Consider the following 25078-nt stretch of genomic DNA (forward strand, 5'->3'; position numbering starts at 1 on the left):
GCAGAAACAGTACGTCTATAAGAAAGCGAATGGAGAGACTCTGTTAGAGGTGAATCATTAATTAACCTAACTGCCCTCTTCTGAATAGAATCAAGAAGCCTGAGAGAGGTTTTGGGGGCACCACCCCATATGTGGGAACAATATTCCATGGCAGGGTGGATTTGCGATTTATACAGAGTGAGTAGCTGTTTGGAAGAAAAGTAACGCCGAGAGCGAAAGAGAAAATCAAATTTTTTTGATGCAGAGGAAGCAATATTTGTAATGTGCTTGTGCCAAGAGAAAGATTAGAAGTCAGGGTAATCCCCAAAAGATCATTTTGCCTAGAAATCTGAGTGTCACTAAAGATAAGCATAGGAGCAGAAGAATCCTTTTTGCGAGATATAAGACAAGAACGAGTTTTAGAAGGGTTGAAATCAACTAAGTTGTCTTTGCCCCACCATTGGAGAATTACCTGAAGATTGGCATTTAAGGAATGGGTAGCAGATTTTAGAAAAGTTGAAGCTGATTGAGCAGGACAGGGTTTCTCAAAATGGAAAGTGGAATGCAATGTGCTCTCATCGGCAAAACTATGGATAGGATTTCCAGTCAATGGAAGAAGGTCATTAATATACAACAGGAAAAGAGTGGGGGGGGGAAGAACTGAACCTTGGGGGGGACACCGGCATTAGTGGAGAAGTTAGAAGACAGAGAGCCATCTACCATCACCCTCAGTGACCGATCAGAGAGAAAACTGGATAACCAATTACTAAAAACAGTTGGCAACCCATAAGATGGAAGCTTGTTTAGACCTTTATGCCAAACACGATCGAAAGCCTTTGTGATGTCAAGAGCAACTACTTGTGTTTCACCGAACCTTTCCATTGAATTAGTCCATAAATTGGTAACATAAGCCAGAATATCACCAGTGGATCGACACTGACGGAATCCATACAGGCGATCATTGATCAGACAGAAGGTTTCTAGGTAGTTTAAGAGTTGGCGGTTAATTGATTTCTCCATTACTTTAGAAAGAGTAGAAGTAATTACAATGGGAAGATAATTGGATGAGAGGGATTTGTCACCCTTTTTAGGAACTGGCTGGATATGAGCAAATTTCCAAGCAGAAGGAAAAACACCTTTGGAATAAGAAAGTGAAAAAAGGTGGCAAAGAATAGGAGTAAGTTGCACAGGTTTTGAGAACAAGTGGAGAAATAGCATCCGGATCTGGAGCTTTCTTAGCATCAAGATTCATCAAAATCCTTCTGATATCCTTTTGACGGAAGACCACAGGAGGCATTGAATGGAGCGTGTTGTAAATGGTGGGAGGTGTTTTACCAAGATCGTTAATACATGAGCTGGAAGAAAAATGGGATGCTAGCAGATCACCTTTATCCTTGGCTGAAGTGACAACAGAACCATCTGGTTTGGACAGAGGTGGGAGCAGAGATGGGCAAAAGTTGCGGCCAATAGCTTTGGCAAGAGACCAGAATGCTCGGCTACCATTAGAGCAATAAGCAAGTTTTCTACTCTTAGCCTGTTCAAACTCTAGTTTGGACAGATTAATAACTGCTTTACAATTGGTGCGAGCTTTGGTGTAGGCAGAAAATGAAACTGAAGAATTAGAAACAAGCCAATTACGATATGCAACATTCTTCTCTTGAACAGCCTTAGCACATTTATTGGAAAACCAATGTTTAGATAAAGGACGAGATTTTCAAGTGGAGTGTGGGATAAAGGATTCCATTCCTGCAAGAATAATTTCACTGACACGATCTGAGCAAACTTTGACATCAGAAGTTTTGAAACAGTAATCCGACCAAGGAAAAGAAGTCTTGCAGGTCATTCCATTTTGCATTCTTGTAATGCCAAACAACATGAGGTTGGGAATAGCCACGAGATAAAGGTTCCATTGGAGAAGAGACAATCACCAAGTTGTGATCTGAAGTGCCTAAAGGACCTCTGACTTTGACCGTGTACTTAGAAGGGTTGTTTTTGAGAAAAAGATCAAGTGTATTGGCTGTATGATTAGGATTGTCCGGTATTCTTGTAGGTAAATGAACAATCTGTGCTAGGTCATTAGTAATTGGAAAAGCCTCAGCATCTCGACCTGCTGAGGCGGTGTGACTAGAAAATGAAGCCAGCTAGAGTTGTGAACATCAAGGAAAATTACCACACTGTTAGGAAAGTTGGACTGGAGAAAGTCAAGTTGCTAAGAGAGGAAGTCAAAGAGCTCCAAGTGATTAGTGGAGTTGGGAGAACGATAGAGACAACAGATGAATTTGACACAATGATGTAGAGAGATTTTAAGCCAGAGAAGATCAAAGAGAGGAGATTCCAAATTGCCAAGTCTCTGACAGGGAATATCAGAAAGGACATATGCACAAGTACCACCTTTGAGGCGAAAGGAATCATACAGGGAATAATTTAGGCATCTGAGATGAGCAGTAGTTGAATCAACCGATAACTGAGATTCTGTCAGAAAAAATACATGGTGTTTGGCAGACTGCAAGTGGAAATGGACATCGTTGAGATTAGAATTGACACCACGTATATTTGTGAAATGAATTAGGAAGTGTTTGGGAGGTTTAGATCTTTTCGCAGAGAAGCTTTCTCTATTAGTTTGACAATTCATGATGTATTCAATAGTAAGAAAAAGTGGGTGGGACATGCTGTATGAAGTAATGAAATTTTAGGATATGGCGTACACATGGTAAGAATATACCCAGATCCTTCACATAACGTGGCCTCGACAATGCTCCCCGCATACACACTACTTGGACTCCCTCCAATCACTATCTGGCAGAGTAGAGGTAGTAAGATTATACACTAGCTGATCCGGAAGCCTCCTTGAGAGCTACCAATAGGTTTGGTCCGGTGTACTAACTAGTGGCCTGCCTGCGAACACCGTTTTAGAGCTGTAGCCTCGAAATGTAAGGAATATTGGTTCTCGCCACGACGTTCATCATAACCGCAAAAGTCATCAATCATACTGCATGATGGAAGAGATAGGGAAGGGTTGAACGGAACTTAGCTGTAGAGACTAAACTTGGGTTCCACCACTTCAAGCCTCCAATAAGCAAAGTGGTGGTATTTCACCAGTTGATGAGAGTCATCTACCACCTAGTACTGCCTGGCAACATAGAGGGGCGGTGTTCCTCCATGTGGTGTGGGCACCACACCTCGACCCCTGCTTACGTTGGTTCACACCTGGGTGGTCACCCACCATGTTCTTGTGCATGGAGGTTATATCCAGGATTACTAACAGTCCCACCATCGTGAAGGTTCAAGCAGAGGATTTGGCTGTCACAGACCGTCTGGACTTCGCTGAAATTGGGTCCACTTGACTTGAGTGTCACCCGAATTATCAGTTCCATCAGCGTTTTAGACTCGCAGGTTGCAAGTACAGCTTGTCTGGCATATCTGAGAGAATGTCTGTGACAACCTCAAGGACCAAAGATGCAGGATAGATGTGCGGTAATTTGCATTTAGCCAGCGGGTAGTTGGTTGGTAGAACAGACTTCCATCCCTTGTTGAGGAAGTTGATAGCCTAAATAAATTTAAGGCTCAGCTGGACAGGTATTTCGAACAAACGGAGGGGTGAAGTGGAAGTTTTTGTTTTTTTTTTTCTTGCTGATGCTACATAAGCTTGCTTTCTTGCATCATATGCCTATGCTAATGCTAAGTACAGGTCAGTGTTGAAAAAAAGTCTTCAGTTAGAGTTGAATGTGCAAGTGTCTGCAATTCTGATCAGACACAATAGGAGGGAATATATGATGAGAGCCTTGTTGATCAATTTGGCCCTGGAGAGATTGTGCAAGGCTCAAGGAGTAGAATTTTTTTCAGCTTGATCGGTGCTTATTGACTGGAGAGACTGCTTCTACAAGGATGGGTACACTTAAATAGAAAGGTTGCAAAAATATTTATTGATGCTATCGAGGCAGTGTTAGGTTGGTCGGAAAACTGCTAGCTTGGGGCGTGGGATACACAGACTAAAAGGTTAACACTGGCCGTAGGCAGAGGCTAAAGTGATTCTTGCACTGCTTCTATTAGAATGAGCAGCAGCCTGGATAGGAATGCAATGTAGATTTGGAGGCCTGCTGGGTCACTCTAATACATGTGCTGTATTAGTGTGACTAAGAGGAGAAATAGATGCATGCATACTTGCATGTACACCAATGCTAGGCGTATAATTAATAAATTTGATGAGCATGAAGTCAAGACATCAAAGGCAGATATTGTTGGGATATCAGAGACATGGTGTCACGCAGACATAAGCAGTGCAGTATTGGAATTTGGGGAGTACAATGTGTACAGAAAGGAAAGACAGGACAGGAAGGGAGGAGTGGTTATGCTGTTAGTTAAGAAACCATAAAATCTAAGGAAGTGCATCCAATTGATGTTGGTGGACAATGCGACGTTGAGTCTGTTTGGTGTGATATAAGCACTAGGTAAGGAAAATGAGAGTAGATATGTGTTATATGCCTAATGAATCTGATGAGTATAATGAGCAATTGTGCAGAGTAATAGATTGGGCCACTAAATCAGAATGACTTCTAATGGGGAATTTTAACTTTCCAAATATTGACTGGAACTTGTGGGTTGGTCACTCACACACTATTAGGACATTTGTCGATTTATTGGATGACTGTTTTCTACAGCAACATGTTCGAGAGACAACCAGATGGTGTAATACTCTTGAACTGATTATCAGCAGTGATTATTCATGCATTAAGAATTTGCAGATAAAGGAACCACTGAGTGACAGTGATCACAATGTACCGATGTGGGAATTACTTAAACATGTAACTACCATTAAGGCTAAAAGCTTTTGCTTTCATAAAGGTGACGACAGGGGTCTCAGACAGTTTTTAAATTGTGTACAGTGTCATCAACTGATGATGTTACCAATGTTTTCTAATTTGGAAGCCTTCAGGGGCTTAATTTTGGAGGCTACTAGGCTTTTCATTCCAACTAAGAAATGCTGTTCAAGGTTTAGGCCTATACGGATGACAGATGAATTAATGAGGCTTGTGGCAGAGAAGAAAAATGTATGGGATGCATATAAAGTATCAGGTTACACAGAAACCTATGGCAGATATAATCTAGTCTGTAATCAAGTGACAAAGCAGGTTAGGCAGGCGAAGGCTGATTACAAGAAATCCTTAGCAAAGGATGCAAAGAAAAACAACAAAGACTTCTTTATTTATGTAAACTCTAGAAGGAAGAAAAGAATGGATGAATCAGATTGGGCCACTTAACATAGATGGGTTGACTATTGATCATCATGCTCAGGTAGCTGCTAAACTGAATGAGTATTTTGCATCTACATTCACACATGAGGAGTTATTCAATGAGGGGAGTACCAGAAGTTTAGCAAACTCTAACTGGGAGCTAAGTGATTTTGTAATAACTGAGGGGCAAAGTGGAGGAGAAATTGTTGAAGTTAAACTTAAATAAGACACCTGGGGTGGACAGAATCTATCCAGCTATATTAAAAAGTCAGCAAAGGAAGTAAGCAAACCCTTAGCCATAATTACGAGAGCTTCCTTGGACTAAAGGGAGCTCCCTATGAACTGGATGTGTCCAAATGTACACCAATTCACAATGGGAGTCCAAAAGGTGACACAAGTAACTATAGCCCTCTTAGTTTAACTTGTGTTCCGGGGAAAATAACAGAGTCACTGGTTAAAAAAGCATTGCAGAATAATTTAGACAAGACTGCAGTAATAGTTAAGGCACAGCATGAGTTTGTTAAAGGGAGGTCTTCTCTGACCAATTTGATTGGATACTATGATGTGGTTACAAAGGAACTGAATGCCAAAAATAATTTTGATATCATATACTTGGTTTTCAGGAAAGCTTTTGATACTGTTGCACATGGAAGACTCGGGGGAGAAACGAAGGGGGCAATTCTCTAACGCATCACAGTCTCAAAAAATGTGCGAAGTGTGAAATGTTTGCTTACCTTTCTAAAACAAGAAATTATCTAGCCAGGGTGGATGCTTCTGTGTGTGTGCTAGGTGTCTAGAGTGTCAAGAAATTAGGTGCCAACTCAGCGTTCTGATGGGCATCTATGAGAGCTTGAGGTGTAAGGTAAATGCCCTGGAAGAAATTAATATGAGGGGCCCATCAGGCTCTCAGCTGCCCAGCTCAATGGCTGACCTCACTCCTGTGCATCAGGCAACACAGAGGCAATCTCCAAGGCAGAATGCACTGGTCCCACAGAAACTAATTATTGTTGGTGACTCTATTGTCAGCGAGATGTACAAATTGGAAAGATATGGTGAGGGTAAGTTACTACAATGGATAACAGGATGGTTGAGTGGGAGCTGACAGAGTGGTAATCAACTCCACTTATAACATTTGACCTCTTCATGGTCAAATGTTATTAGTGGAGTTCCCCACGGTTCGGGGATACAAAACAAGAATGGGTCCATTCTTGTTTTGTATATTTATCAGTGATATTGATGAAGGTATATCAGGTTTAATGTCCAAATTTGCAGATGACACAAAGGTTGGAAGGGTTGTTAATAACAGTAAAGACAGTATGCTATTCCAACTGGATCTAGGAAAGTTAGGTAGATGGGCTGAGAAGTGGCAACCGAAGTTTAATTTTGACAAATGCATAATACTGCATATGGGTAGCAATAACTCCAGAGAAACGTACCAACTATGTGGTACTATACTCAGGGAAGTGAAAAAACCTGGAGGTAATTGTGCACTCAAATATGAAGTTCGCTGGGCAGTGCAGACAGGCTGCCAGGGAAGGTCACGGAGTCTTGTCAATGATATATAGGAATTTTGCTAGCAGGGACAGGCAGGTGATTATCCCATTATACAAGGCAATGGTCAGGCCACACCTAGAGTACTGTGTACAGGTCTCGAGGCCTCATTTTAGGAAGGATGTAGAGTTGCTAGAATGAGTACAAAGAAGAGCAACAAGATTGGTGAAAGAAACAAAGGGGCGCTCTTATCAAGAAAGGCTTAAGTTCTGCAAATTGCAGTGCCTGGGAGTAGGCAACTGCAAGGTGATCTGATTGAGGTATATATAAGGCTTTGAATGGGATGAGCTGGCTGAATGCTGATGGGATTCTTCCTCTTGCTCAGATTAATAACTTGAGGTGGGGCATAGATTCAAATTGAGGAAAGACAGTTGTAGAATAGATGTGTGGAAATTTGCCTTTAGCCAGCGGGTAGTTGATCGGTGGAACAGACTTGTAGAAGTTGATATCCTAAATAAATTTAAGGCTGAGCTGGACAGGCATTTGGAACGAATGTAGGGGTGAAATGGGGGGGGGGGTTGGCTGATGCTGCATAAGCTTGCTTTCTTGCATCGTATGACTCTGCTAATGCTAACTCATGTGGTTCTTTCAGAGGGATTTTGCTAGTAGGTGATTATCCCATTGTATAAAGCATTGTTTGTGCTTTATCTTGAATACTGCATATAGATTTGGTAGCTTCATTTAAAGAAGGATATATATATATATACAGCAATACCCCACATAGCACTGATAATTGGTACCGGAACTGTTCCGTGTTATGTGAAACCGTGCTTCATCATCATCATCATCAGCCATTTTCAATCCACTGCAGGATGAAGGCCTCTCCAGCAACTTTCCAGTTCCCTCTGTTTTGAGCAGTGGCCATCCATTTACTACTCAAAACCTCATGAATTTCATCTATCCATCTCCGCCTTTGTCTTCCAGGTTTTCTTCTAGCTCCTCTTGGGTACCATTCTGTTATTTTCTTAGTCCATCTGTCATTATGTCTTCGAGCTATGTGTCCTGCCCAAGACCATTTTAGTTTTGATAAGAATGTCCTTTACTTGAGTTTGCTGCCTAATCCATGTGTTTCTCTTTATATCTAACAGTCTGATTCCCAATATAATTCGTTCCATTCTTCGCTGTGTAGTTCTCAGCTTCTCTTCCATTCTTTTGGTGAGTGCCCAAGTTTCACTTCCATAAGTCATGGTGGGGAGTATACATTGATTCATTATTTTACCGTTTCAAACAAACTGGGATATTGCTCTTCAGTATGTGACTATATTTCCTGAATGCTATCCATCCAAAATTTATTCTTCTCTTGACTTCCAGCCATTTATCATTATTACAGCTAATAACTTGTCCCAGATAAGTATATGACTCCACCTTTTCAATTACTGCTCCTTCAATCATTATTTCCCTTTCTGTGGCATTCTTGTTCATCATTACTTTTGTTTTCGCCATATTCATCTTTAGTCCAAAATCCTTACTAACTGTGCATAACTGATTAAGATTTTCCTCTAATTCTTATGATCGTGGCTTATGACTACAATGTCATCTGCAAATCGTAAATGGTTTAGGTATTCTCCGTTCACATTGACTCCTTTCTGCGACCAGTCTAATCTTCTGAAAGCTTCCTCAAGGGCAGCAGTAAACAGCTTCGGAGATATTGTGTCTGCTTGTCGAACTCCTTTCTCGATTTTAAATTTGCTACTGTCTTTGTCTAGTCTAATAAAGGATGTAGCACTCTCATATATTTTCTTCAAAATCATAATATATGGGGTATCAATGCCTTGTCTTTCCAGTGCCCAAAACATTGCCTTATGCTGTATGGAGTCAAATGCCCTTTCATAATCCACAAATGCCAGGCATAATGGTGTTTTGTATTCATTTGCTTTCTTTATTAGCTGTGATATTACGTGAAGGTGATCCATAGTTGAGAATCCTGTCCTAAAGCCAGCTTGCTCTTTCGGTTGATTCTCATCAAGTATTCTTTCTAATCTGTTAGTAATGACCGTTGTGTACAAAATTGTAGATGTGGGATAACAAGCTAATTGGTCTATAATTTCCAATTTCTGATTTATCTCCTTTCTTATGCAGCAAAACTATTATTGCATTATTCCACTGCTTAGGCACCACACCTTTTCGGATGCACTTTGAAGTGCCTTGTTAGTTTTTGTGTTATGTCTCTTCCTCCCAATTTTAACAACTCTACAGTAACTTCATCTTCCCCCGGGGCTTTCCGATTCTTCATTTTCTTCAATGCATGTTCTACCTCATCAGGAAGAATATCGGGTATGTGGTATGTGTTGCTACTTTGCAATCCATCTTCCTCACTGCTGGTATTATTCCCTCGCTCCTTGTATAATTCTCTATAGTAGTCTTCTGCTATTTGAATTATGCCTTCTCTGCTGTTTATAAGTACACCATCGCTATTCTTCAGTTTCAGTATCATTTGTCTTTCTGTATTACTGCTCATGGCTGCTGATTTAAATCCTTTGTTTTCCCTTAATGCTTGTTCTACTTTTCTTGTGTTAAATCTTCTTATGTCCTCTCTGAGTCTCTTTCTAATGGCTTTGCATAACTCAGTATACTCAATTTTCTCCCTGTCAGTGTTTTTCTTGCTCTTCATTTGTCGTCTTTGGTTCATCATGACAAGTATTTCTTGACTAATTTTTTCTTCTTTGGATTTCTGTTTTCCTATAGGTTTTTTGGGCTTTATCACTTTCAGAAAGTTGTAATATTCCTCGTCGATATCTTGGTCCTGAGCAGTCTGCAGAAGCTCAAACTTGTTCTTAAGTTCCAGTACATATTGCTTTTTCTCCTCCTCCTCTGTTATTTCAAAGACCTTTGTATTATTTACTCGAGTCAGTTTTATCCTTTCCTTTCCTACATCTATATCAAGTGTACATCTTACCATTCTGTGATCACTTCCAACATTTACGTTATTCAGGATGGTAACATCATTCACAATATATCTTCTGTTAGTGAGGATGAAGTCGATTTCATTAGTTGTTAATCCATTTGGACTCTTCCATGTCCACTTTCTGTTCACCCTTTTCTTGAAAAAAGTGTTCATTACTGACAGTCCTTGAGATTCTGCAAATTCCACAAGTCTTTCACGTCTTTTATTTCTTTCACCAATTCCAAAATTTTCTATAGTTCCTCTTTCTGCACTGTTTTGCCTTTTTCCAACCTTAGCATTGAAGTCCCCCAAAATAATAGTGTAGTGGGTTTTCTGATCATCTAGAAGACTCTCAATTTCAGTGTACATTTCTTCAACCTCTTCATCATCATGGCCCGATGTTGGTGCATAAATCATTAAAATCTTTAGCTTGTACCTCTTAGAAATCTTGAATATTAGTCTTGACACCCTTAGTGATGTACTTTTGAATTCCAAAATGTTGTTTTTAAAATCTTTATGGACCAGAAACCCAACTCCACCTTCACTCCCCTCACTGTTTCCATTGGTATACAGCAGATTTCCACTTGATAAACTTATAAGTGATTCATTTCTTCTTCTTGTTTCAGCCAAACCGATGATATTCCAATTCACATTTTCTAATTGCTTTTCCAGCTCTAATATCCTGTCTTCACCGATGAGTGATCGTACGTTATAACAGGCCAAGTTCAATTTCCGTGCATGGCAGCCTGGTCGTACCCAGAGATTCTTAGCACCCTCTGCTTCCACTCTGATCCTCTCGCTGCCGTAAGAGGGAGAGTGAAAGCTGCTGGGGACTGAGGGCCATTTGTATTGTTGTGCTCTCATTGCTGCAGGGTTTGGTCTTTTCCTCTTCATGCTGACCAGGCGTCTTGAAGAGAAGCACTCTACACGTTCGTTGCCACCTAAGTGACGTAACAGGGCTTACCATCGAGAAGGTGTGCATGAGTGGATTTTAGGGAGGCAGGCCAACCGGACTTCTCCTAAATCTTCTGTAATAGAGAGATATTGGATCCATCAGTGTTTTAGGCTGAGTGTCTGATAACACACAGGATACCTGTTCCCCTCTAAACCGTGCTTATTGAGGTATAATTATAATGGGTTTTAATTGAATACGTACTAGAGAAACAGTCTATAAACAAATTATAATAAATCTATAAACAATTTGCACTTGATAGCCAATTAAAAAGATTTGAAATAAAAAATATTGCAAAAATTTTATTAATGAAAAGGTAACATCATATGAGATGAGAAAACAGCTTTATTGTTCATTTAGGTATTTCATTAATAGTCTTGTGAAGCCGTGTTTTCTTTTTCTCAGGGTACAAGTCTTTGTAGCATCGAATCCTATCTTGTAAAATTTGCACATCTTAATGCTAATTCAAAATTGGATCTCCTTTCATAATTGCCTCGCAGGCCATGTCAACTCCTTGAAAAACTTTCTCCAGTTCTGTTGAAAATTCTTTCGGTGCCCCCTCAGTGTTATCCACTTCACAATTGTTTTCCTCTTCATATGCAGTTTGCTCTTCAATTTCAAGGAGAGTTGCATCATCTAAGTCATTTGCATGTGAGTCACGTACATTGGCAGTGTCTAAAGATTTCAAATCTAAAATCTTTTCCAATCTTCACAATGTCTTCGGCAATTGTTTGAACTTGTGATTCAAATTCAGTGAAATCATTTTTCAAATGGCATGAGATATGCTGCCAAACAGAACGCATGTTGTTGGCAGTGATTTCTAGCCAAGATGCAAATATATTTAATAAAAAAAAATAATAATAATAAATAAATTGTGAAATGGAAAGCTATCATGTGTCTCGTCTGGATGGAATTAAGAATACGGAACACTGTTGCATGTTGTTGCTGACTGCCTGAGGCAATCTATTGGCACATGCACATGTGAGACAAAAGAGTTGGCACCGCAGCATATATGTATGCGTACCTAGGCTATCACAACACAGCATATCTGTAGAGTATGTGTCTAGGCTATCGAATTAGTTTTAATATGTACGTTAAAAATGTACAAACAGTACATTTGTACAAACATTAAATATGTACAAACAGTAAATTTGTACAAACATTAAATATGTACAAACAGTAAATTTGTACAAACATTAAATATGTACAAACAGTAAATTTTTGACTTAAACTTAATTGAAAACTGTGTTATAGTGAAACGTGTGCTGTTTGGAGCTGTGCTAAGTGAGGTATTGCTGTATATATATCCTTTAGCAATTCTAATATCTGTTGGAATAGCTGCAGAGAAAAAATAGATTGATCATGGGCACAAATGGTCCTTTTTACTGAGAAAATCATGGGTTCTGCATTTGCAGAATCTGGAAACCGGGCCTCCCTGAGGACGCTTGATTGAAGAGTTTAAGGCTTTAAATTGGTTGAGTAAAGGAAATGCTTATGTCATCCTTCCTCTTTCTGAGATAATGCATACACCAGAAAACACATTTAAATGGAAAAGGATGTTTTCAACATAGATATGCAGAAAATTTTCATCAGCCAAAAAGTAATTCATAAGTATATTTAAAGCACACAAATTTTGACTTTATTTGAATTATTGCATTGAAGTAACCATACAATACTATTTATTGTATGGTTATTTCAATTGGTAATTCATTGTTGGAATAAACTTCCACTTGATGTTGCGGATGTGGGTTGTTTTATAACTTTAAAGAAGGATTGGACAAATATTGATTCATTCTGTCTTTGATTTACTGTGCTGTACTGAAGTAGTGTATATTAGATGTCACCCTATGATTAGTACCTATGATTAGAATAATCATCAATAAAGTACCTCCAGAGTTAAGTTCCTGTAGGTCACTCAGTATCCTTCATTACAGTATAGTAAAATGGGCATTTGTTCTTTGTTTAAAATTATCTGTTCTCTTCTTTGTGTGGAAAAGTGCAGTGGGCATTTGGGGATGCTTAATGCCTGCCACACTTTTCTACGAAAAGAAAGTATTGTTCTTGTCTTGATCAATTTATAACAGTGCAATCTCAGTACCTGCTGTAATAATGAGGGGCAGGAAATAAAAAAAAAAAAGATCATAATAGTACTGATTTTGTTGAGTCCAATTAATTTATCTTACATCACATTACTGGAAGTATCATATTATCATATTAATTTTAATAAAAAACACAATATAATAGCGTAGCTTAATTTAATTTATTATGGTGCTCACCTTTTTATAATCTGCGTTGATGTTCGAATAAAATGGATGATAATTTTAAGTTTAAGTTAGCGTGAATAAGTTAGGATTTAAAAACAGAGTTAAAATATGCGCAAGGAAGTAGAAGTGCATGTCTTCGTCCTTGGTTGTCAATGTGGAAATTTAAAACAATTGAAGTTATATAGTTGGAAACAGAAGGCCAATAGCCATAACAAGTGGCTTTCGTTTTATACGTCTTCAGTTGGCAATGGTAGAATGAGAGTAAACGTGTGTATTTAAGAAGACTAAGTTCCTGTTATGCTCCTGGATATACGTGGGAATCTCAGGTGCATGAGATTCCAGACCGGTGCTATGTTATAGGGTAGTTTGGAATTTAATACTTGGAGAGTGGGATGGCGGCGAAACCATTCTATAACTAGGACTTCATATTGGAAAATTTTAAAACTGGATTTTAATTTGATAATAGGAATGGCTGAATCTACTAAGGGGGTGTGGTTGTGGGATTGAACATGTGTTGCTAATTCGGTATTGGACTGTCCCATCCTAAAGTTATTGCAGTGGTAGTACGCACGTGTGTTTGATGTTTTGGTAGAACCGTATTTTGTGGTGGTGCTAGCTACCAATGTAGCAAGCGTTACAGTTATCTTGACATTTTATTAAGCAGATGATATTATTCATATCAGTAATGTGGTAATTTTGTGTATCTTTATATGAGTTGAATATTGAACCTAGTTTATTATAAGATGAGAATGTAAGGGTGATATCGGTACCTTTGAATAAATGGTGGAATTGGTTGGCAAAATTACTATGGTAAGGGAGGATAATACGTGAATTATTATTGGAAACGTGTTTGGGTGGGTTGTTAATATTATTTTAGACTGTGATAATAGTTTGTTTGATTAAATGAATAGGATATTTCCTAGATATGAATTTACTTGTAAGATATTGTAGTTCATTATTAAGGTCGTAATGTGTGGAACTGTATTTTATAGCATTGTAAATTTGATTATAAAGGACTGCTTTTTTTGTGTTAAGGGAGTGATGCGATTCAAAGTGTAAGTATTTGCCCGTGTGAGTATTTTTTCTGAAAATTCTTCTTCCTAGTTTTGTATCGCTTCTGTATATAGTGAGGTTTAGAAAATTAATTTGTCCATTTTCTTCTAATTCCAGGGTATATTTTAATCTATTATACATGGAATTAAATTTAATGAAAAGATCATTTATTGTGGATTTGTGCCCTATTTAGAGGATATCGTCAGGATATCATATAAATAATTTAATATCTGGGGTTATGGTTGTAATATATGATTTTCTACAGAGGCTAGGTAAATTTCAGATAGGGGAGCTGAGATCCCTAATCCCATAGGTAGGCCATAGGTTTGCTGGTAAATCTTATTAAGAAATCGGAAGTATCTGGCATGTAATAGACAGGTTGTGAGCTCTAGTATGCTATTAATTGAGATGGAAGTGCGACTGGATAAGGTTTTGTCATCTGTTAAGAAATTACGTAAGGTTTGTAATGTTGACGGCAAATGTACATTAGTGTACAATGAGACTACATCAAAAGATGCTAGGATGTCATCATTGGTTATTGTGATAGAATTTATTTTTTCAAAGGTTTGGGAGGTATTGTTTACTTTAAATTTCGAAAATCTGGTGGGGGGAGATAATTTTGACCAGGAAGGAAGATAAATTAGTGAAAGCTGATTTGCTGAAGGATATTATGGGTCTTAGTGGGTGGTTGGGTTTATGGAGTTTGGTAATATCAAACATATGCAGTAGAATATTTTTTCTGATGCCAATCTGTTGAAGGGTGTATAAATTAATTTCATTGTTGGATCTTAATTTCTTTAAAATAATGTCAAGCTTATTTTTATGTTTGGAAATAGTATATGTGTTATCCAGTTCGTATGTATCTAAATCAGAGAGTATAGATTCCATTTTTTCTATATATGTGCTTTTGTTTATAATTACTATGGAATCACCTTTGTCAGCTTTCTGGACTATAATATTTGGATTGTTACGTATTTTTTGTAAATTAATTAACTGTTGTTTGTTTATGTTGGGTTGGGGTTTGAATCTGGAGTTAAGAATTGAATTACTTTGGTCTATAATTCGCCATTTATCTGGATGGTTATCTAATTTGGTTTGTAGTTCTATTATACATTCTTTGTAGGGATATTTATTATCTTTAATAGCAAAGTTAAAACCGTAATCGAGGCTAGCGAGTTCAGTGGAAGAAGAAAAAAAAAAAGGGTACGAAGAAATGTTTATAGTGGAAGATTTTGCGGGGGGTGTGAGGTTTCTGTGTAAGGATCCCCCATTTTCTGTTGTGTCTGAGTTCGATGTCTTTAATGGCAGCTGCTATACGTATTTCATTATATGTTGTAAGGTCCACCCAAGATTGCGGTGTCATATTTCTTTTTAGGCTGAATCTTAATCGGTGTATTTGGGACAGTAGGTTATATTTTTTATTGTATCTCTTTTGTAATTCTTTTTGTACAATTTTAATACAGGTTTGATGGATAATATATGGATATTTTTTACATGTATTTCTAGGGAATATGCGGTAGGGAATATACACCCTTCAACAGATTGGCATCCGAAACAATATTCTACCGCATATGTTTGGTATTACCAAACTCCATAAACCCAACCACCCACTAAGACCCATAATATCCTTCAGCAAATCAGCTTTCACTAATTTATCTTCCTTCCTGGTCAAAATTATCTCCCCCCCCACCAGATTTTCGAAATTTAAAGTAAAGAATACCTCCCAAACCTTTGAAAAAATAAATTCTATCACAATAACCAATGATGACATCCTAGCATCTTTTGATGTAGTCTCATTGTACACTAATGTACATTTGCCATCAACATTACAAACCTTACGTAATTTCTTAACAGACGACAAAACCTTATCCAGTTGCACTTTCCTCTCAATTAATAGCATACTAGAGCTCACAACCTTTCTATTAGATGCCAGATACTTCCGATTTCTTAATAAGATTTACCAGCAAACCTATGGCCTACCTATGGGATTAGGGATCTCAGCACCACCATCTGAAATTTACCTAGCCTCTGTAGAAAATCATATATTACAACCATAACCCCAGATATTAAATTATTTATATGATATCCTGACGATATCCTCACAAATCCACAATAAATGATCTTTTCATTAAATTTCATTCCATGCATAATAGATAAAATATACCCTGGAATTATATGAAAATGGACAAATTAATTTTCTAAACCTCACTATATATAGAAGCGATACAAAACTAGGAAGAAGAATTTTCAGAAAAAATACTCACATGGACAAATACTTACACTTTGAATCGCATCACTCCCTTAACACAAAAAAAGCAGTCCTTTATAATCAAATTTACAATGCTATAAAATACAATTCCACACATTATGACCTTAATAATGAACTACAATATCTTACAAGTAAATTCATATCTAGGAAATATCCTATTCAATTAATCAAACAAACTATTATCACAGTCCAAAATAATATTAACAACCCACCCAAACACATTTCCAATAATAATTCACGTATTATCCTGCCTTACCATAGTAATTTTGCCAACCAATTCCACCGTTTATTCAAAGGTACCGATATCATCCTTACATTCTCATCTTATAATAAACTAGGTTCATTATTCAACTCATATAAAGATACACAAAATTACCACATTACTGATATGAATAATATCATCTACTTAATAAAATGTCAAGATAACTGTAACGCTTGCTACATTGGTAGCTAGCACCACCACAAAATACGGTTCTACCAAAACATCAAACACAAGTGTGTACTACCACTACAATAGCTTTAGGATGGGACAGTCCAATACCGAATTAGCAACACATGTTTAATCTCACAACCACACCCCCTTAGTAGATTCAGCCATTCCTATTATCAAATTAAAATCCAGTTTTAAAATTTTCCAATATGAAGCCCTAGTTATAGAATGGTTTTGCCGCCATTCCACTCTCCAAGTATTAAATTCCAAACTACCCTATAACATAGCATTGGTCTGGAATCTCATGCACCTGAGATTCCCACATGTGTATCCAGGAGCATCACGGGAACTTAGTCTTCTTAAATACACACGTTTACTCTTATTCTATCATTGCCAACTGTAGACGTATAAAACGAAAGCCACTTGTTATGGCTATTGGCCTTCTGTTTCCAACTATATAACTTCCATTGTTTTAAATTTCAACATTAACAACCAAGGATGAAGACGTGCACTTCTACTTCCTTGCGCATATTTTAATTCTGTTTTTAAATCCTAACTTATTCACGCTAACTTAAATTTAAAATTATCATCCATTTTATTCCAACATCAACACAGATTATAAAAAGGTGAGTACCATAATAAATTAAATTAAGCTACACTATTATATTGTGTCAGTTATAAATGGTACTTTAAGAGATCTACAATTTTTGAATTGTTTTAATAAAAAAGTAAAAATTGCAAAAATAACCATTGAACTTTTGACTTGATTTTTTATATTTTGCAATCACAATAGAATCAGTGTCATTTTCTAATAAAACGAATAAAAATATTCAGATGCTGCTTATAAGCCTTCAAGTTTATGAGGGAAGGAGAGGTTAAAGCCTCCATGTTCTTACTTTTGTTTTAGTATATTTCACACCGCCAGTGATAGGTTAGACTTAGGGTTGTAGTTAGCTGATTGCAGGTTAGGTTTCTCTGATTTCAGATTTTTTGATATACACCACATGCAAATAAGTGTTCAAATGGATCTTGTAGTGGGATGTGCTGATTTTTTATTTTATTTTTAGAATGTGTGTGTGTGTGTGGAGAGGAGTACAAAACAATACTCCAGAAACTAATTAAAATCAGTGAGGAAACCAAAACAGAATCACCCCTTTCTCCTCCATTAAATAAATTTGTTTTAAGATTAAGTTTATTACTAAATATATTACCACTGTTATATCACGTGAAATTAATAATATAGTTTATTAAGCCATTTGCCTAAACTACTATACATTAAGGTAACATTTCAGGTATCTTACTGATATCCATTATCAGACCGGCAAGAGGAGTCTGTCAGCAGTATGCTGACAGACTCCTCTTGCTGATGCTCCCAGAAACCTGATGATGGAAAAGTTCTTTCCTCCACCCCATTTGTCAACTAACTTTTATATTGGTTTTTTCACATTGGTTTTTTCAAATCTGGATTGTATTAGGAAACTGTATTTTAAGATTATGACTTCCGAAGAGAGTACAAAGTAGAGCATATAGGTTAGTTATGAGAGCAAATTGTGATCTCACACACGCACGAGAGAGAGAGAGAGAGAGAGAGAGAGAGAGAGAGAGAGAGAGAGAGAGAGAGAGAGATTCCATGTTATAAATTAAAACAAGATATCCACATGATGACCCAATTAAGATATTTATTTTATTGTATACTTCAGATATCATTTCTGTCTCTTAAATGATGTGAACGAAGGTGATATTAGTTTGAACTAAGAAAGGTTAACTGCAGATACTTAGAAAATGTACTGGTGAAATCCATTATAACGTAATGCTCAGGACCCAAAGAATCGCATTAGAAAATTCTAGCCATTTTTCGGCATTCAAACTTCATATGCACTATTATGTTTGCTCGTCTCTCTCTTTTTGTGTGATAATTGCAATACTACTACTAAGAAAAATCATGCAAAGAAGAATAATGGAAATAATATGCAATTGCATTGTTTGTCTTTTTTTTTGATGTGCTGTACTATAAAGTATTTAAAAAAATCAATATTTGTGTTGTTGTTGTTATGGGAGTTTAATGGCGCATAAGCTACTATGGCTATAATGCTATTTGTGTTGTTAAATATACATAAACACGATAAATACACACACCTTTTGGCACAAAAACTGCTTTTCACATGGCTATGTTAACTGTTACATTTGTGTTTTGAAATTAACAAATGGTCAAAAATTCGAGAGAAAAAGGAAAACAACGCTCATTTGAAATACAAATCAAGCAGATCGTTACCAGAATGAAACAAGAAAAGGATTGTGCCTTGTATGCAAATGACTTCTGTGATTTTATATGCATTTAGTGAAATTTTTTAAAAAAATACTGTATTTGTTCAAACCCTTTGCAATAAAGTTACAAGTCATTTGTTATTGTTTTTACGGAAATCAAAGGATAACGTGTATTGTAGATTCGTGTTAAACCGAAAATATTGCCACACGTTCACAAGGAATCCAAAATGTTGATCTTCGGTGACTAAAAACACGTTTAAATTGACAAAAAATGCGAGCCATACTTGCATCACGTTATAAGTGGAATCACAGTCTAACAGATCACATTTGAATTGGTTTCAGCTGTATTAAGTAAATAAATATAATATGACAAGGGTAACTAGGTTACAGTTATGCAGAATGGGATTTGAATATTATTTAAAGAATTATTTAATGTAATTAGGTGAGGGTTAGTAAGTTACAGAATATGATTTAGTTTTTAAAGCTACATAGGTTTTGGTTTATGTTTTAAACAAATTTCATGCACAGCTGATATTTCTGTATCATTTTGCCTCTATGGCACTTGTAGTGGCAGAGATTTAGAAGCTCTGCCAAACATCTGGGTAAAAATAATGGCATAATATAGCTAAAAAAATTAATAAAAATATTTAATTCATAAACATATATTCATAATTAGTTTGAATTTCAGATCCTTACAGTTATGCATGTCGCCACTTTTGAAAGTTGTAATAGCACTTTCTACTGATGATTATCAAGAAATATCAGAAAAATGTAAATTGGTTTTATCAAATTTCTCTGCCCATTATTTAAAAGAGAGTGAAAGAAGCTATCTAGATAGAATAGAAGAAGATTTACTTGATCTATTAACAAAGTTACCTAGGTTAATTAAACTAAAAGGTAAGATATTTCTAGTTCCTCAGTTTTGATATTTATACTTGATCTGTAACAAGGTTGTCAAACTTGTTTGTGGGCTGCATGCAGCCCTGAAAATGTTTGCTTTATATTCCAAGTATTGTGTGTGATTCACATGTTCCTAATAGTGTTGTATGATGCTGTTTATAGGAAATAAACTAAATTTTATAAAATTTCAAAATAAAAATAAAACTGACTCACAAATATTTGAAATTCGGGTAAACTTGTATCCTTGTGCAAGGGTTAATAAACTAAAAGATTTAATATTTTTCTTTCTGGAAGCTATGTTGATGACCACTTTGTGCATACTGGTGCAATCAACATATCCTCAATAGCTGTTCTTGCAGCCTGTAAGCCCTTCTGAGTTTGACATTCCTGATCTATAGATTAACTTTAGCATACAGTAAATAATAAAACATACATGATATTAGATATGCTTTCTTGTTTTTTTCATTATTACTTATTTCTGATTTTATGAAAGTTGATCTGAACCAGTAAGTTTTGCAATCTGAACATTCTTTTCTTTTTTTTTTTTTTTTTAATAACATCAGTTATTGATTAAACAAGTTTGCTAATTTAAGTACTTATATAGGTAAAATTACCAATATAACATGATTTTAAATAAATGATTGTCACAAATATGGATTAACACAAAACAAACAGTTGTTGTTGGAGAGATAAAAAAAAAAAAAAAAATCCACCACCCTGGAAATTTGTTGCTTGATGGAAATGTGTGACCAAATGTTTCTAGAGAAAAGCAGCTCTTATATCAGTGGGAATTAACACACAAAATATTATTAAAATTCCCACTGATGACAACATAGGAACTCATGAGGCAAAACATTAAGACCACCCCTGTTTCCACAAGCGGACACATCCCACAGCACCTAGGAGTGACGTCACCATCCAGTGCGGCAAGCATATACAGGGTCATCGAAAAGGTGTCTGTGATTTCCCTTTTAATTATCTTCAGAAATATTTGATTGATTGCTGTGATTGTAGCAGCAAATAGTGTGGTAACTCACTAAGTTTTATTTGACACCTCAACAATGACCTTGACCTTGGATTTTTCAGAAAGATGGCACACCGCCTCATTTCAGCTGTAATGTGCAGAATGCCCTAAATGACAGGTTTGCTGATCATTGGATCGGAAGAGGTGGACCTGTGTCTTGGCTACCAAGAAGTCCTGACCTGACACCATTAGTCTTTTCTTGTGGGCTACCTAAAGAACATTGTCTATGCAGAAAAGATTTGTGATCTGCACCATTTAAGAGAGAGGATCACAGCTGCAATAGCAACCGTTACACTGGAAATGATTGAGCACACATGGACATAGATCAACTACCGGTTGGATGTTTGCCAAGCAACGAATGGTGCTGATATTGAAACATACTAAGGTATGAAGTAAAACTTGAGATATTCCTGTAGATATTAACAAATAAATCAATTGATTGATGTAAGTATTTGTGTTGTTATTTTATCATGAAATCATGGATACCTTTTTCAGTGACCCTGTATAGTAATGGTTGTCATTTCATCATTATGAAGTTTGTGTAGTGAGGAAAGGGAAGGTGGGGCAGCATCCCTGCAACCACAGACATTGTCAACTTTTTAAGGGCAGTCATAGTGAAAGTTAAGGGCAGTCATAGTGAAAGTGTGCCAGGACATGGAGATCACCACTGGTTGATAGCAATTAACAAGTACTGGCCATGACAACAGGCAGTTTGTGATTCCTCAATTTTTAATATCAGATAACAACAGGGGTGCACAGAGAAACATTTCAGAGCACATCATCCAGTGGAAACTCTTGCATGTTCTGTTCATGTACTCATATTGACTTACCTTCATTGTCACTTCCACCTGCAGTGGGCATGGGAGCACCATTCCTGGAGCTAGGAGAACTGGAAAAGAACTACCTAGTCTAATGAATCAGAGTTCTAGTTCTGACAAGACTGCACAGTTCAATGAAATCAACCCAGCAGCAGCGATGGTATAATCTTCCAAACATCTATGAAAACATCTTCCAAACATTGGTTTGGAAGATGTTTTCATAGACATCACTGCATTCTCTCAATCCTCATTGAACACCACCACTAGATCCTACCTTGGCATTATTTTGGACCAAGTTTTTTTCTGTATGGTGACTGTGTCCACATGGCACTGGACTCTTTCAAATGACAATGCCCTGTGTCATAATGCCAGCACTTTGCAAGAATGATTCAAGGATCATGTCCAAGCATTTCATGTGATCATTTCCAAGCATTTCCTGGCACATGAAATGCTGCCAAATTTCCCCAATATCCATCCCATCAAACATTTGTGGGATGCAGCATTTCCTAGTCCATGCCAGTGTCTTCCTACACTGCTGTGCTCCAGGATCTCCTTCGATCCAGCTGGTCCAGGAGACCTGAGTGCACCTACTGCAGTCTCGTGGAGTCAGCGCCACACCAGGTGCAAGCAGTTATTATGGCAAAAGGCTGCACAACATGCTGTTAGGTTGGTGGTCAATATTTTTGCTCATGAGTATATGTATCTATACAAGGTGGTTTTTGTATGGGGGGCTGGCTCTAGGATTTATGCTGTGCACCCCACTTGTCAACATAACTGTGTAAGGTGAGATGCAAAATAACTGCATGGGTCCAGTGATTAATGTTCAGAATTTCTTTTATAAATAAATAAAATAATACAGTGAAACTTCTCTTTAACGGACAGCCATAGGGAACGAAAATGTGTCCGTTAGAGAGAAGTGTCCGCTAACAAGAAGTCTGAGGGAGAAAAAAAAAAAAAAGAAAGAAAGAAAAATCGTTAAACATTTAATGTAAAATTAAATTAAAATAAATACAGATTTTGCACAATATTTTTGTAAATAATATACATACAATTGTGCTATGCATATTATGACTTTATCTTAAGAAAAATACATACAGTAATCACTTATTTTCTTCTGCACCTTCTTCCGGCTGATAATTTTGTTTTCAACATTTGTTTGGAGTGAAGAAACCATCGAAAGTATCTTCTTCAGCGGCGAAAAACATTTTTAAACGATTGATTTGTATGAGCGCTTCTTCTATTTTCATCGGTGGTTCGTCGTTAATATGTTCTTCGACAGAATGACCTCCTTCCATTTCTTCATCCTTATGAGGAACTTGTTGAAAAATATCGATGATAATGTCGTTGATATCTTGAGTACCATCTTCTGTAGTGAGGTTCGAGTCTATATCTTTGTAGCCAGGGTCACTTGTAGCTGAAGTATCGTACATTATCAATACATGTTGAAGTTCTTGTTCTTCTTGGTGCTCCACATTGCTGATCACAACTTCAATTTTTGCATTTGAGAAGCCAGATTTTACAAAACAGTTCACAACAGTTTGTTTTCTAATTGCATTTACTGAAGAGGAAATCCATTGAATCGCATCTAAGATGCTGATTTTCTTTGCAAGGTCACTCGCATATGTTACATCGTTCATGTTTGCAATGAGATGTCTTAAAACACGTTTTCTGTAGTGAAGTTTAAAATTTTTTATTATCCCTTGATCCAAGGGCTGACACTCTGCAGATGCATTTGGTGGCAGAAAAACGATTTGAATGTTGCACAATTCAATGTGCGGGTGAGATGCAGCATCATCCATGAAAAGAATAATTTTTCTGTTTTGACGAATCATGTTTTGGTTAAAGTGACTTATCCATTCGCTCATGATATCTCGTGTCATCCATGCTTTTTTATTAGACTTCCAGTCAACATTCAAAAGATTAAACTTTATGCCCTTGAAACAATGAGGATTTTGTGGGTTTCCTATAACAAGAGGTTGTTCAAAGTCTCCCAGCATATTTGTACACAATAGTACAGTCAAGCGTTCCTTAGAAATTTTTCCGCCCTGGCATTTTTCGTTTTTTAGACTCGTTGTTTTTTCAGGAAGAGCTTTAAAAAACAACACTGTTTCGTCACAGTTGTAAATATCCTTAGCTTCAAAATCACGACATAAATCTTCCAATTTGAGGGTCCACTTTTTGTTACAACCCCTGTATCAACAGATCCACCTTCACCAATTACGGTTTTCCAAGAAATTTTATGCCGAGATTTGAACTTGTCTAGCCATCCCATAGAAGCTTTGAACTCATTTACTCCCATAGATTTCGCAACCTCCAAAGCTTTTTCCCTAATAATAAGCCCATTAATGGGAATTTTTTAGCACGTTCACGACAAAACCACTCATACGTAACATTGTCAATTTGAAGTCCAACAGTTTTCGGGAATGATTTTTGAACCTGATCATTTCAGTGTTGCCAAATTTGTTTGAGCAGTTCATTTTGTTTTTCTTTAGGATGTCGCTTACCTGCATCTTCCCGATTTTGAATTTTGCAGCGAGATTACGAACACTATTTTTTGCCGATCATGCGCATTAATGAGTTCGACTTTATCTTTTAAAGTTAAATGTTTACGAGAAGACATTGTGCACTTCACACGACACTGAACAAAACTGAAAACTGAAACTGAAAAGACGAAAGGCCGACCATATTCCTCCCCCTGCACACACCGAATTCATCAGAAGTTTTACACGTGCCTTAAAATTCTTGAAAAAGGGTTTAGAACCGCGACGTAAACCTTGATAAAATTCAGAGAATCAGAAATAGAAAATAAACACATGATTGAGATAATACGTGGAAAAAAAGTTCCTAGAAAAAGGGCCGTAAGCTCGCCTGCTGTCCGTTATTGGGAGATCAAATTAAGTGCTAATCTAAACGAAACAGTGCAGATTGCCTGTCCGCGTCCGTTACAGAGAATGTCCGCTAGACAGAAGCTGCAAACACGTTAAACCCAATAGAGGTGAGTTGGGGAATTTGAAAATGTCCGTTGTAGAGAGATGTCCGTTAACGAGAGGTGTCCGTTAGGAGAAGTTTCACTGTATAACATTTGGTATCATTATAAAGAATGTTAATTATACATGTATACATATTTTCAAAGTAAGAGCTTCCATAGGCTCAATTTATCCTACATTATATTAACATTCAAGAATAAACAAAGGAATTACCTTTATTCCAGCTATAGGAATTCTTATCCAACTCTCCTAGAATGCCGATAAATTATGAGTGATAATTTAAAATAATTTTAAAACTCAGTGTTCCTCACCATCAGCCCACAAGTCACTCAATATCCCAGGATCGCAGCCATAGACCCCAACCTGACCCCAGAAATATCAAACTCCATGTAACGGCTAGTGATGGAAGACATTAAGTCTGAAAAAATGCGCATTAAAAATATAAGTTAGATTACGATTAAAATATGAAAA

General features: G+C 36.9%; 1 protein-coding gene across 2 annotated transcripts in view; it reads left to right on the forward strand.

Annotated features, from left to right (window-relative positions):
• Positions 1-25078, forward strand: part of Tti1 (Telo2 interacting protein 1) — a 600292-nt gene that overhangs the window by 205304 nt on the left and 369910 nt on the right. For both annotated transcript variants that reach the window (XR_016547507.1, XM_090382195.1), the window contains exon 8: positions 19567-19775. Coding sequence is in view for 1 of the 2 variants with exons in the window: in XM_090382195.1 (XP_090238321.1) it covers positions 19567-19775 (209 nt within the window). In the remaining variant the exon portion in view is untranslated. The remainder of the gene's footprint in view (positions 1-19566; positions 19776-25078) is intronic.

Source organism: Mastigoproctus giganteus, chromosome 10, assembly GCF_048544385.1.
Source record: "Mastigoproctus giganteus isolate SK-2022 chromosome 10, ASM4854438v1, whole genome shotgun sequence".
NCBI classification, from domain to species: Eukaryota; Metazoa; Arthropoda; class Arachnida; order Uropygi; family Thelyphonidae; genus Mastigoproctus; species Mastigoproctus giganteus.